The 14,866-nt window shown below is 47.3% G+C and overlaps 1 protein-coding gene across 2 annotated transcripts in view; it reads left to right on the top strand.

Moving 5' to 3' along the window:
* The window catches only part of GALNT17 (polypeptide N-acetylgalactosaminyltransferase 17), a 478,729-nt gene that overhangs the window by 221,988 nt on the left and 241,875 nt on the right, over positions 1-14,866 (top strand). For both annotated transcript variants that reach the window (XM_053556324.1, XM_053556325.1), the window contains exons 4-5: positions 9,013-9,187; positions 13,492-13,689. In XM_053556324.1, coding sequence (XP_053412299.1) covers positions 9,013-9,187; positions 13,492-13,689 — 373 coding nt within the window. The remainder of the gene's footprint in view (positions 1-9,012; positions 9,188-13,491; positions 13,690-14,866) is intronic.

Genomic DNA, 14,866 nt, shown 5'->3' on the forward strand with positions numbered 1-14,866 from the left:
GGCCTCCCGTGTCCTTGGATCCTGTGTTGTTATGCGCTGCGTCCCCACTGTTCTTCAAGTCCAGAATTTCAGAGATGGACAGGCCCATGCCACGGTGGTGGGATGTGTCTCCAGGCACGTGGCTCCTGCATCCCTGAGCCCCTTCAGCATGGTGGTACTGCACAGAGGAGCCTGAAGCCCACAGGTTTCCTTGGATGCCCACCCCTTCTGAGCCATCCTGGTCAGTCCGTGGGCCTCGTCTCTGGGGAGTGTTGACCGCTGTTAGGGGAAGGCAACCTGAAAAAGGAGACACCTTCCTCAAGGCCAGAGGCCGCTGATCCCTCTGTGTATCCAGCCAACTTCCCAGCCCCAGTTGCAGCCCTACTCCCTCACCTTCCCCATCGGAAATTGGTGCTGATAGTGGCAGATTCAGAATAAAATGGGGTCAGCGTGCTGGGTGCTTTGACCCACCTTTGGTCCTCACACACCCCTGTGCAGTGGAATAAGATCGTACATACTCTGGTACTTAGTATCTAAGGGAAAGTGTGGGTGCTTCTGGGCTGCTGGAGGAAGCCAGGTCTCAGGACAAGCCTGGGTTGGACACGCTATCAACTTCAGATTTCACAGGATCACGTTTGCAGGAATTGGGGTGACACAGTGTGGCCTTGGGAAAGTCACTGCCCCTCTGTCTCGGTCTGTTTGGCCTGCTATAAGAAATACCCTAGACAACTATAATGTATTAAAAAAAAAAGTAAAAATAAAAATAATTTAGAAAGGGAAATACCCTAGACCAGGTCATTTGTAAGCAGTAGAAATGTACTGCTCACAGTTTTGGAGGCAAGGCACCAGCAGATTCAGTATCTGGTGAGGGCCCAGGCCCTACTCTGTGCCCTCACACGGTGGGAGGGCAGATACGCTGCCTCAGGCCTCTTTTTGTCAAGGCACTGATCCCATCCTTGTAGGAGGCATCCTTATCACCTAATCACCTCTCAGAGGCCCCACTTCTTAATATCAGTGCCTTGGGGGATTAGGGTTTAACCTATGAAGTTTGAGGGGACACAGACATTCAGAACATAGTATCTTCTTTGGGCCTCAGTTTTTTCATCCGTAAAATGGGGATAATAAAACGTTTCCCTCACAGAGTCATTGAGAGTCACTGAGAGGGTGGAAAGAGTTGCTATGTGTCAAGTGGTTGCCACATCATGTTACACTCACCCAGGACTCAGGAAGTGTTAAAACAAAAATTGGGAAATGGTAAAAGTTTGCCTGACAGCCATCCACTGGTTAAATTATGAAAAGGCGTTGAATCTGGCTAACTAGTGTTCTGGAGCTTTTCATGATTAGCTGACATTTTTAGTCAGCTTGGTTAGCAATTTAGAGATATAAATATTTCATTGTAGACACAGATAGGCGCAGTATTTGAAATGTTTGAAAAATAGCGATTTTTTTCAGAAAAGAAACTTTGTACTGGTGACATCAGCTTTTCCAGGGGTGTTCTCACCGTGAAGGTGTCAAGGCCTACACTGTGGCCCCTCACATGGGGTCTCTTTGAGGCCATCTGAGGGGCCTGGCTGTGTGTCTACATGTGGATGTATTTTTGTAAAATTTAAAAATAAGATTTTTTTTCTTTTTCTCAAATAAGAGCCCCCACATTGTTCAAACTTCAAATTCCACAAAACCCAGATTCATTTCTGAGACTTACTATCTCCATTGGACAGATTAGAAAATCATATGTCACATGACCAATATATGCAATCAGGTGTCCTCCCCAACCCCATTTTTTTTCATTTTCAAAGACAGTGTTTTAAAAATTCACTCCTGGCCTTCGTGTGGCCACTTCTTTACATAGGTGATTAGTTTTTTCAGGCATAAAGATATTCCCAGGTACACTTGGTAATCCAGGTGTTTCAAGTCTATTTTTGTGTGTGTGTTCCTTCTAGAGCACCAAAGCTGATTTTTGCTTATATAAAATATTGAAATATCTCAGAAGACACTGTAGAAATGTCCAGTGTCCTGACTAATGTCTGTGCTAAGACTCTATGGTGAAGCCCATGTTTTCCCTGCACTGTCATAAGCCCCCAAGCATGGTGAGCTGGAAGTTCCCCTGGGGAAGGGAAAGAAAGTCCACACTGGGGCAGGCCCAGGGCGGGAAGTCATTGCCGGGGCTGGGTCAGCGCTCCCCTCACCCAGTCTTGGGGAGCTGAGCAACCCAAGTCCTCCTGGGATGAGAAATCTTGTCTAAGTGTCTCACCAGACATTCCCAGTGATAGACTTGGTGACCCATGAAGATATAAAGAACAGGCCAGGAGCAGAGATCTGCCCTGGGAGAAAGTGTCCCAGCAGGAATCCAGGGCTGGTGGGCAGGATAGTTGATAAGACTGTGCTCTGGGAACAAGTTTCCAATCCGTCAGTAACCAGAACGGGTGACTAGGAGGGTCAGCTGGCCACGGAATATAGAGTCAGGTCATCAGTGAGGCTGAGAGGTTTAAATTCACACACACCCTCTCTTTCTCTCTCTCTCACCCTGCCTTGCCAATTTTATAGGCAGGAAAGGCCACATTTGGTAGGAGTCCATTTTTATGAACTGTCCAGAATAGGCAAATTCATAGGGACAAAAAGCACAGAAGTGGTCACCAGGGGCTGGGGAAAGTGAAGAAGAGGGATGGGGTGATGAGAAAATTAACAGGGATGGGATGATGAAAAAATTCTGGGACTAGAGGGTGGTGGTGTTAGTTGTGAATGCTACTGAGCTGTATATTTTAAATGATCAAAATGGTCAATGTCATGTGGGTTTTACCACTGTAAACAACAATGAGAAAGAAATGAGCCAGTGCTTTTCTGAGACATTTGGGGTCTGTGTGAGGGTCGTCTGAGGTGCTGGTCAGCTCCACTAAAGCTTCTTGACTTAAGAGTGCTGGGGGAAGCCCGGGAACTGGCTTTTTCACACACTCCAGGTGATTCCCACTCTGAAAACAAGTGACTTGGAGACAGGCATTTTTGTTTTATTTTGTTTTTAATTGGAACATGCCATATGTGCTATTCTCTCATCCCCAGCTGTCACAACCCATGCATTCATAGCGAGCAGCATGCCCAGACCTCCACAGCGGCTGGCAGGGAGGGATGTGGGCGATGAGAGTGGCAGTGGCAGTGAAGGGGGCTGACGGCAGCAGGAGGACTGTTGGTACGGGTGTAGTTCTAACAGCAGCCGTAGCAGAAGTGGAGAGTGAGAACCCTGGCGGAGGGACTGACCTAATTGCGAGTTTGCTCCATGTAGGAATGGCCGGCCATTAAGATCTCAATTTTGGAAATAGTGAGGCAAACCCACGCCATGTAAGCCAAGGTCACCTCCAAAGGGTTCAGTCTTTTAGATAAGGCTGGACAAGGTAACCCAAGGCAGTGGGAAAAGCAGAGAGATGTGTGGGGCAACCCTGGGGTTCTGGACTGTCTGCTCAGTTAGAATGAACCCTGTTCCATACACACTGGCTGTTCTTCCCAGATGGGGTTAGGTAGGAGCCAAACACTTGGCTGGAACTACTGTACTTGTGTGCACTGGGACAGCCACCATGGCGGCCTGGACACAAGTTCTTGGGCTGCACCTCAGACTTATTGGGCAATCCAATATCGGTTAAAGTTTGAGAAACACTCATCTAAGTTTAGACTGCTTCTCCCGAGTCTCTACATCTTGGGGGAGAATTGGAATATTCAGTAACTCTCATCATCGAGTCTCATCATCAGGATGTTAAATTGCCTGAGGTTTGAGAGGTCAGATTGCCCACCATTGTGCACACAGGGACTTGGCCCAACCCTGAGCAGTGTGGCCACTTCCCAAGCCCCTGTATATGTGCACTGAGGTTCTTGCATTGGCTTTGGAAGCAGGTGGGATGACTTGATGAGGTCAACACTTGCCCCTGAGCAGAGCTCAGAGACAAGAGACTGTACTGTGGTTTATTCTGTGATATCACTGAACTTACAGTCCAGTAATAACATTTTTTGTTTTAGTTCTCACTGTGATTTTTTTTGGCTGACCTTTGCTCCTTGAGCCCGGATGGCTCGAGGTGTTTGTCTTATTGTTAAGGGGCAGCCATGGAGCAGATCTAGGCTCCCACTGGCCCGTCGCTCCTGATCACGGCAGTGTCTGCTTCTTTCCCTCAGCTTCCCCAAATGTTCTTCATCAAAGTCTTAAGAAACACAAGGATTCCCAGATGGCACTAAGACAATTTACTGTTGGATTTTATAACAGTGGAAGGTAAACATGTATTTGCAGAAATGAGTTTTTCTTTCCCTGAGTTTGTTGGTGAGAAAAAAAAAAGTATAATATTTGTCTTACAGTTCTTTCAACGTCTGCGAATAGTTTCATCCACTAAGGATGATGAACGACCTTAGGGGAAGGTGTGACATTTCTAACCACTGTCAGGTTGGGTTTTATTTTGCCTGCACAATGGGCCTGCAGGCCTTGTTGTCCATGGCTAACCACTGGGATCACTTAAATAAGGAGAATTTGGGCTTTTGCACCCCACCCCCAGCCCAGTCTAACTTCTCTCCTTTTCCAAATCGCAATGCCCCAGGCCCTCAGGCTGCTTCAGGTGTGTTCCACCAGGACCAAGCTTTCTGGAAGTTTCTCCTGAGCTGTCCAGTTCTCTCTCAGCCAACCTTGTTCTAGCAGGGCCCAGTTGTACCAAGAAGGGCATTCTCTTTTCTCACTGCTTCCTTTAGGAACCTCCTGTTTGTTTAGATCAATGGGCTGTTCTCAGCTCTCATTTCCTGCAACACATGGGACTCTACGGAGGTTGAGTAGCTTTCTGGGGACAGGGATTGTGCCCTCCTCTCCCACATAGGCTCCTATACATGTTTATAAAATGAACGCGCGTATCCGCCTCTTGAAGTCTCTGCCAAAGGCTCTGTTCTCCCCACCCAGGCTTGTCCTCTGGCCCTCTCTCTGCCTCCTAAACACATGTGTTCTGCAAAATGTGGTTCTGAGTCTTCTTCTCCTCATGTCCTGAACAGCATCTCTTCCACCCTGACCCCGACACCTCTGCGCTGTCTTCTCACCTCTGGGTTCAGCTGTCTACCCCTGAATGTCCAGTGGCATCTCAACCCGTCCCCAGAGGAGCTTCTTTCTTTTTTCTTTTTTCTTTTGTTTTTTGCAGTTTTGGGCTGGGGCTGGGTTTGAACCCGCAATCTCCTGTACATGGGACCGCCGTCCTACTCCTTTGAGCCACAGGCACTGCCCCTTTCTTTGTTTTAATCAATGGCATCGTCCCAACTCCCCCCCAAAACAGAAACTTTGACACATAAACAGATCCCACTCTGTGCTTATGTGTTTTCTTGGTACGTATGTGCTCTGGATGGTGAGAGCTCACGTCCAGACCTTCTGCTTAACAGAAGCACCTGCTCCGCGAACACTCCAGCCATAATGATGTCTCCCTCAGTGACTCCTCACAGCACTTTTCCTCTAGCTGGCTGTGAGCTCCGTTTACCTCACACTACTGAATATTGTAAATTTCGAACACTTCCCTTTAACTAGGTTATAAGCATCTTGACAGAGCACTTGTGTCTAAATTGTCTCTGAGTCCAGGCCAGGGCACCACCCAATACCTTACAGTTGGCCTGTGTTCTCCATCAGATCCTTACGATGGCCAGGATCTCCATCAGTTCAAGGAGAATATTCTGGGTGTTTAGAATGCTAGGTTTGGGTGGTGCCCTTGCCTGGACTCAAAGACAACTGAGGCACTGGGAACAGGACCCTGACAGGGTCACTTGTTCTGAAACTTTGCTCATTGGAGGGCGGCATCTCCCCCAGTGTTCCCATCAAAGCCTGTCAGCTGTCACTTTCACTGTTTTTGGAGCAAGAAAGGTGCTTACCCCTACACAGTGGGCCTCGGACGCCACAATGAAGTTGAATATTTAGAAAGACAAGCTATTGTTCATGGGAAGTTATAAAATTGACCCATTTTAATAATAATGACAATAAACCAGTTATCATTAGACTTAATGTTTATTGAATGCATATTGAGGGCTTTATTTGCTTTCAACTGCCATGAAGTTCATGCCAAATGATTAGTATTAGCCCCTTTCCCTTTATGTGTTTCAAAGCCCTTGGCCATCCGCATCTCAGTAGCCTTTACATGGTTAGTGGCAGTCAGCTACACTTTCTTTTTCCAGCCTCATAGATCCCTACCCGTATCTCTCCCCCCAACTCTCATAAACACTTACCAAATGAGGAAATCACTTAATACTTGGACATGGTGACTGACACAGCCATGAGCTGACATCTGGTTTCTGGGCAGAGTCAAAACTAGGTCCCAGGCCTCCTGGCATCTAAATGCTAACAGTGCCTGCGGGTTCCCAGCACAGCGTGCAGTCTTTGGAGTGTTCTTGAACTGACAGAGATTCCTGCATCATACGCCAGCCCTGGTGAGTGGGCAGGATTCCCTTCATAGCATGTCATGGGGGCTTTGCCCACCTTATGTCCCTTGTCTCCACTGGTGCATCCCTCTGTCCCCTGCCTACCCACCCAATACTCATGGGGAATAAGTGAAACACCAGGCAGGTGTGGCCTGCCCAACCTTCTTGCTGGCATTCTTGCTCCAAGAAACCTACTTAACTGATAGGAAACCCCAGCCAACATCAAATCAGTAGATGGTTTATAGAAGTTGAAAACTCTGTGGGCTACTCCAGTCCCCGTTGTTTGGTTACCCCTTCTCTCATGGTGGGTAAGGAAGCAGAGGGTCCTCACAGCCCAGCTGATGCCCTTCCCCCCAGCTGGTACTGGGATGTTGGTAAAGATGAAAGCCATGTGGGCAAGACACTGACCATAGATCACTTTTATCCAGGGCGTAGTACGTGCCAGGTGTCTGCTAAGACCACCCTATGTCTCTTGAGCTCAGTGGTTCTCAAAATGTGGACCCCCACACAAGAACACTATTTTCAAGTTTGAGGACCACAGTTAGGACTTGCAGGCTGTTTTGACCACCACGGGCATGGCTTCTTCAGGCTCCCTGGGCTTCCCTGAGGGTCTCTCAAACCTATGAAGAGGGAAAGAGAGAAAATAAAAGAATTCCTTATCCTAGCTACTCAATATCAAGTGTTTACACCATGCCAGGGATAATTCTAGGTACTGTCTGTAAATTAACTCATTTAATCCTAATGATAACCTTAGGGAGCAAATACTATTATTATCACCCTTCTATAGATGAGGAAACTGAGGCACAAAGTGATTGGCTAACCTGTCCAGGGTCACTTGGATTAATTCATGGTGGCACTAGGGTCTGAACTAAAGGGCCGTTTGCTCCAATCTCACCTTAAGCCCATTCTGCACCTCGTGGAAAGTAGAGGGTCTGTTCCCTCCCACCCCTACCCCAGGTTCCATTTTTTTCACCTTGATAATAGCACATCTTACCACTGACATCCCTGTATCAGTCAGCTCAGGCTGCTATAACAAACACCACAGATTGAGTGGCTCAAACAACCAAATTTTATTTTCTCACAGTTCTGGAGGCCAGAAGTTCAAGAGCAAGGTGTGGTGGGGTTGGTTCCCTCTGAGGCCTCTCTCCTTGGCTTGCAGACGGCCACCTTCTTGCTGCCTCTTCATATGGCTGTCCCTCTGTTCATGCACACCCCAATGTCTCTTTGTGTGCCCCGATCTCCTCTCTTTATACAGACACCAGTCAGATCAGATTAGAGCTCACATGTAATGCGCTCTCCTTTTAACTCAGTCATCTTTTTAAAGGTCCTGTCTCCAAATATAGCCACATTCTTGGGTACTGGGAATTAGGGCTTCAACACGCAAGTTTGGGGCTTCAACACTCCCAATCCCCCATAATTTGTGCCTTTGACTGACAGTAACTATTTCCTGTCTTCCTGCCCTGAGGACTCTCTTATCCCCATCAATCTGAATAAACTATTCTCTGTGTTTCTTCCCGAGTCATATGGCTGTATCTTCAGGGACAACAGCCAAGATGCAGAGGGGTCAGCCTCACTATATGTGCTGCAAATGTATGCCTTTAGTTCGGCAAAAGTCACCACCTGGAAGAGATTGCACCTAGGAAGTGAGGAATCTGCACAACATTTGGTAAAACAGGGTTTTTAGCTTTTTCTACAGTGAAGTTGAAAATAACAATGTTTCTTAGAATATTATTGGTGGACCCTTGTGTCAGAATCACCTGGGCTGCCGCTGCACATCAGAATGACCTACGGGAGGAGACTCTCCAGGGGCCGACCCTTGGAGTATGCATATCTAACAATCCCCTCTCTGGCCCCTCCCCACACCTGGTGATTCTTAGCTGCACAGAGGTGCTAGCCTTTATGCCTGTGGTGTTAGATACACTTGGGTTAAGCTTCAGCTCTTCCGTTAGCAGGTGTGTGACCTTAGAACAGGTTAGCCTCCCTAAAATTATGTCTGAATTTGCAAAGTAGAGTTAATTTAGTAAATTAATGGAATTAATCTAGCACCCTCCTCGGGTTGCTGTCAGGATTAAATTAGATCATAGAAATAAAGTACTTTCCCACCTGCTTGTGGTGGAAGGGAGGGAATTCAATCCCTGGAAGCATTAGTTCTGCCACCAAGGAAGTGTTTCTACTACTGAGCAAAGACTTCTTTTGCATCCCAAGACCCCAACGGTAACAACCAGTCTACATACAGATGGAAAAGCCCATATTGAAGTTGATAAACAGGACCCGGGGGTGGTGGGAGGATGGGAAACCTGGCCAAGTTATAAGGAATCGCCACAAAACAAAGAATTGTCAGAGGATGTCAGTCGGCTTGCACCAGCTGAAGTATAAAAGCCAGGCCTGGTTTCTGTCGAACTGTGTAAATTGTACACTGTCAAAACATAGATGTCCTGGGTGAGTGTGGCAGAGATGTCTTCTGACTCCCAAACTAATGGTATTTTCTCTTCTACTAGAATCACTAACCTGCAATTTTTCTTTCTTCGTGCTCTCTGAATTCCCTGAAGACCTGTGGGCATCACAGTGGGTTGGATGCACATTTGAAATGACATGTTTTTGGATCTTCTTGCCTTTTGTCCTTTGTAGAGGAGCTGAAGGCCCCCCTGGAGGAGTACGTCCACAAACGCTACCCTGGGCTGGTGAAGGTGGTGCGAAATCAAAAGAGAGAAGGCCTGATCCGCGCTCGCATTGAGGGCTGGAAGGTGGCCACCGGCCAGGTCACTGGCTTCTTTGATGCCCATGTGGAATTCACTGCTGGCTGGTAGGTTGTGAGCTGGAACTCAGGGGCACTCAGAACTTGCACTGTGGTTGGGAGGGGCTGGAATCTGGGAGGTGGGATGGTTTACCTACTTCCTCTGAGGCCACTGGAAAAATGGAGATAGACGGATTCAAGAAGAAAGTAAGACTATTGTTTGGGATAAAACTGGAAGAAATTTGTCTTTATTTTGTTCAGTTCCATCACCATTGTCATCATCATCATCATCAAAATTTCTAGTGAAAATTGTGCGTGTTAATTAGACAGAACTCAAAATAATCCTTGCAAAGGGGGCGAGATAGTCCTATTATATTTATTGTTCCCTTTTCCCACTTTGCTGTTCTCTTTTCTGGAGAGGATGGTTGACTGCTTTGTGAGGAAAGCGATATATTTATGTTTCTAATGACTCAGGCAAAGCTTCCTAGAATTTGTGGGATTATCTTTCACATCACTCAGAGGAAAAGGTAGTTTATTCCCTGCAAATGTGGCCCTGATGTTTTCCAGGTGAAAAGAATAGTATGAGAGAAATTGGTGGGTCTACAGGGAGTAGAAGATTTTGGATGCGTGAAAAGTGAAGCATCAAAAATGCCCATATCATTCAATAAGCATGTTAAAATTGGAACAGAACTGCATAGTTTAAAATCATGTTTATTACTAAGCAAGGAAAAATCAAGTTGAAGGTGAAAGAACTTGTGCTCTACATTGCTTAATTACTAAGAATCAGAGTCTTATATTTCACAAGAAGTGTTTATTTACATTCAGTGATACCATCTTGAATGAGTGTTGTTCACAGATCAGAAGAACTAATATCCCATTACTAATTATACATTAAAATGTTTATCCTCGTTCATTCCCAACAACCTTTGCAATCCTTTAATGACCGAGTGAAAGAATGGTTATGCACGTGACCACACAAAAACCTGGTGCCACGGTTAACACTAGCTCTTTGCTGGGCTGGGATCTGTTGCCATTTCAGACACCAATTTTCCCTCTGGGGTCTTTTCCTGCCGTCAGACCTAGTGACTCCCAGCTGTGTGTCTTCAGTCCTGACCTCTCCCCTGAGCATCAGAGTGGTTTATCTCTGGTAATAATCTCTCAAACAAAGTGTGGAGCCCAGACGGGCAGCATCTGCAGCATCTGGGAACTTGTCAGAAATGCAAATTATTGGGCTCTCTCTAGCCCCCTAAAATCAGAGGTTCCGGAGTAGGGCCCAGCGATCTGTTTAAACCAGCCCCCTGGGTGACTGCAGTTTGGAGCATAAGGCTAGAGGCCTTTGACAGACGCCCTTGCATGTTCTGTTGCAGCCTCGGGCGTGGCATGTCTCTTTCCCGCCGCATCATTGCCTCCTTGCTTCTTCAGAACTGGTGGCTCCACCCATGTCTCTGTCACTTGATTCTTCCCTTGCCTCCAGGGCCAGCCAGTTTTACATGCTATTTCTCACACCTCCCTCCTGCTCTCTGTTGTGACTGCCGCCTCCTGGTCAGTCCTGCATTGTCAGGCGGATGCTGCATGAATTCATTCTTTCCATGTGTATGTGGCAGTGCTGTCCCTGATGCTGTGGGAGGCATGCCTAGCACTGAGTCGCTTCTCAGGGCTTTATGTGGTAGAACTGGGACAGTCCTGGGCAAACTGGGACAGTTGGTCACTCTCTTGAGGTTCAAAATCTGCCTGCAACTCTGTAGTCTAATTCTGGTTTGTCTGATCCAATCTACCTTGCCTAGAATTGTTTTGTTTTTTTTTTGGAGACAGAGTCTTACTTTGTCACCCTGGGTAGAGTGCCACTGCGGCATCATCACAGCTCACAGCAACCCCAAATTTGTGGGCTCAAGAGATCCTCTTGCCTCAGCCTCCCAAGTAGTTGGGACTGCAGGTGCCTGCCACTGTACCTGGCTAGTTTTTCTATTTTTAATAGAGACCGGGTCTTGCTCTTGCTCACGCTAGTCTTGAACTCCTAAGCTCAAACAGTCCACCGGTGTTGGCCTCCCAGCATGTTGGGATTACAGGTGTGCGCCCCGCGACTCCATTCTTCACGATTCAGACTCATGTTCCACACCAGGGTGGCATGTGGCCCTCTCTGAAACCTTCTGCAGTTCTTCATCACAGGGTAGACCATGTATCTCAACTTGTACTGGCTCAGACTACAGTCACAATCGCCAATTGTGGTGACTTTTGACAGTGAAGATTCGGGCATGTTGGGAGCAGTTTTTGTCCGTGTGGCATGTTGGCAGTGTTTGTCTGTCTGTGGCTTTGCCTGACTGATCATCTATGTTCTGGGAGCCAAGGAGTACTCCTGCCTAGGCTATACCCTTTTTATGGCTTGGGGAAAAGAACAATGACTGAATCTCATAATGGCTGTGACAGTTTCTGCTCAGATGCAGCATTGTCACTTCTGTTTACATCCTTGGCAAAGCAATTCACGGTCCGAGCCAAATGTTAATTGGAAGTTTGGGGAGGAGTACAGTCCCACAGGGAGGAATTGCAGACACTGTGGTAATAGGCAGGACGTCCCCAGGGAGGGGAGTAAATAATTGCCAGCAGTCATGTCATACTTTGTCTAATAGACAATAGGATCAGAGTCCTTGGCTGCAGAAGTATTATTGGAACCAGATCCTCTGCCCCCACACTCAGTGACTGTCACTCCTCAGTGATGGGCTGACCTGAGCTTCTATACATACAGCCCCAGGCCTATGTGGGGGAGAAGTGTGGCCCTTCAAGGACACAGTGGGGCTTTGGGGTTAGCTTAGGCCTAGAATTAAACCTTTTAGGTTAGAAACCTGGAGCCAGCTACCTAATAACCTCCCTGGCCTGTTTCCTCATTGTAAAATGATGATTCTAGTATCTACCTCATAGGATTGTTGTAAGGGTTGTGTTAGCCAGCACATGTAAAATATTTAGCATAGTACCTAGCACTTAGTAAGTGCTCGATTAAAATCAGCTATCATTAGGTGATAGGGAAAAGTAACATGTTCAGAGATTAGCAAAGGTAGTATGCAGTCAGGGTGACTTAATAGGTATCCGAAATGGTCCAAGGTGGGGAAGAGGAAAAAGCCTTCCTACTAGGGGAAATTAGGGAGGCCTTCTCGGTAGAGGTAGCCCTTGATCTAAGCCTCCTTACATGGGCTTAGCTCAGGCTTTCTGCCAGCGGCAGAGGGCATCCCCAGAGGACAACATGTGTGAAGGTTTGCCAGGGGCAAAGCTCCGGGGCACATCTAAAAGTCCTGAAGTCAGTCCCATTTGGCTTCGGCCTGTATGGTGTGTGCAAAACCATCCGAGGCAGGTAATGGCCCAGAGTATATTTTATTGCTCGTTTTAAATAGAAAGATGAGATGAGCCAACAGGTAATTCAATAGCTGCAAATGAAAAGAGATGGGTTGTCGGCTGTGTGTTCTCATTATTCTTCCAAATAATGCAGAGGAATGGGGTTTTTTACTTGACTCCTTTCCAAAGCCTGCACCTTCTTCTAAGCTGGGAGATGAATGCCCTAGCTTATGAGAGCCATCTTTTCCTTCTCAAATACGGAAAGTGATCCCTTCCTATGTCTGCCTCGGAGACACACAATGGCAGAGATGTCTACTATCTGCTTTGTCCTAAACCTTGCTGGCTACAACTTGAACCTGGAGCCAGATCCCTTATGAATGCAGCCCTGGGGCGAGGAGGCTTGCTGGGAGGCAGATTCTGCCTGCCTTTGCATTTAATTAGTTCCCACCCTTCTATCACTAAGCAATTCAATTAGATCCCTTTTAGGAAATCAATTAAACAATCAATTAAAACAACTGAAATAGTCACACACACAAAGAAGCCAGTGAAATGCTTATTAAAACCAGGACATCTAGGGCAGAAGTGACCTATTTTGGAAAAGGAAATTTGGTGCCAGCAGAAAAAACAAAAGGTAGCAGTCCGTGCCCTGGGGGGAAACTTATGACATTGTGCAAAAAACTGAGGTGCCATGCAAATCCCCCAGAGCCCTGCACTAGCAATAGAAAAGGGAGGCTTGACACTTTCTCAGGGAGGGGACCCTGTGTTCTGAATTCTCACCCCAGGCTTCTCCTGCTGAGCAGGCATCCGCTGTAGTGATTCCCACAGGGGCACACGCTGTTTCCCACACTTCACAGCTCCACCCCAGAAGCTGCATGACCCAGCCTGGGCAGGTCACCGGGTTGCAGGGGGCCTCAGACCTCGTTGCAGTCTGCCCTGCACCCTACCTTCTAGCTAAGTCACTGCTGTTCACTTCCTGCAATCTGGGGGTCTGTGCCAGCCTTGGGAGGTGAGCCTCAGGAAAGACATTTGATTTCTACCTCTCTGTGTTTCAGGGCTGAGCCGGTTCTCTCCCGCATCCAGGAAAACCGGAAGCGAGTGATCCTCCCCTCCATCGACAACATCAAACAGGACAACTTCGAGGTGCAGCGCTATGAGAACTCGGCCCATGGGTACAGCTGGGAGCTGTGGTGCATGTACATCAGCCCCCCAAAAGACTGGTGGGATGCCGGAGACCCTTCTCTCCCCATCAGGTCTGTGACAGGCGAGTTCTGGTGGCCAGTGAGCACTCAAATTTTCAAGGGTAAATAGAATACCCTGGGAGAGGCCAGGAGCAACTGCCCTGGGCAGAGCAGCAGTGAGCAATCGGCTCGTCTCGGGGGTCTCAGGATCACAGCTTTCTTGCAGAGCAAGGAGGTTGCGTTTTGTCCCTTTGGCTAAATTTTTCAAGTGCAGCTTTTGCACAGTGATACTGAGAGTTTCTCTCTATTCTTCCTCATATATGATGGACCGTGTTGAAGACCTACTAAGTATAAAGTTTGGAAGGTATTATTTCTTGGGGCTGTTTTACACTTAAAGTAGTGTTTCCCATCCTTTTTCATGAGAAAAGATCTTGTAGAGAAAGGACAGTAGTGGTGTGGCATCATGGGAACTGGAGGGCCTTTGGGGAGCCCTAGGAGGCTCTTGTCCCAGGTCACCCCCAGCTCCCCTGTGGGACACACAGATCAATATCTCTTGGCATACCAATTGGGAAGCTCAAATACTTAGAAAGCTGAATGGCCTGGGTACAGTGGCTCATGCCTAAAATCCCAGTACTTTGGTAGGCTGAGGCAGGAGGATGGCTTGAGGCCAGGAGTTCCAGACCAGCCTGGGCAACATAGCAAGATCCCATCTATTAAAAAAAAAAAAAAGAAAAGAAAAGAAAAAATTAGCCAGGTGTGGTGAAGCACACCTGTACTCCCAGCTACTCAGGAGGCTAAGGGGGGGACAATTGCTTGAGCCCAAGAGTTCTACTGCATTCCAGCCTGGGTGACAGGGCAAGACTCTATTTTAATAGGAAAAAAAAGAGGTTTAATGAAGTAGATTGATTTTGATGCCATAATAGTTTCCTATAATTGCTATCACAAATTACCATAAACATAATGACTTAAAACAGCACAAATTTATTCTATTACAATTCTAGAGGTCAGATGTCTTGAATTAGCCTTAGGGAGCTCCAATCGAGGTGTCAGGAGGGCTGAGTCCTTTGGGAGGCTCTAGTGGAGAAGCCATTTCCTTACCTTTGCAGCGTCTGGAGGCCGCCCCCTTTCTTGGCTCCTGGCTGTATCCCGTCTCCCTTTCTCTTCTGCTCCCTCTGTCACTTGGCCTTCTTCCTCCTGAGAATGCCTCTTTTGTACAAACGCTCCTGTGCTTACACGCGGGGTCCACATG

The sequence above is a fragment of the Nycticebus coucang genome, chromosome 12, assembly GCF_027406575.1.
Source record: "Nycticebus coucang isolate mNycCou1 chromosome 12, mNycCou1.pri, whole genome shotgun sequence".
Lineage (NCBI taxonomy): Eukaryota > Metazoa > Chordata > Mammalia > Primates > Lorisidae > Nycticebus > Nycticebus coucang.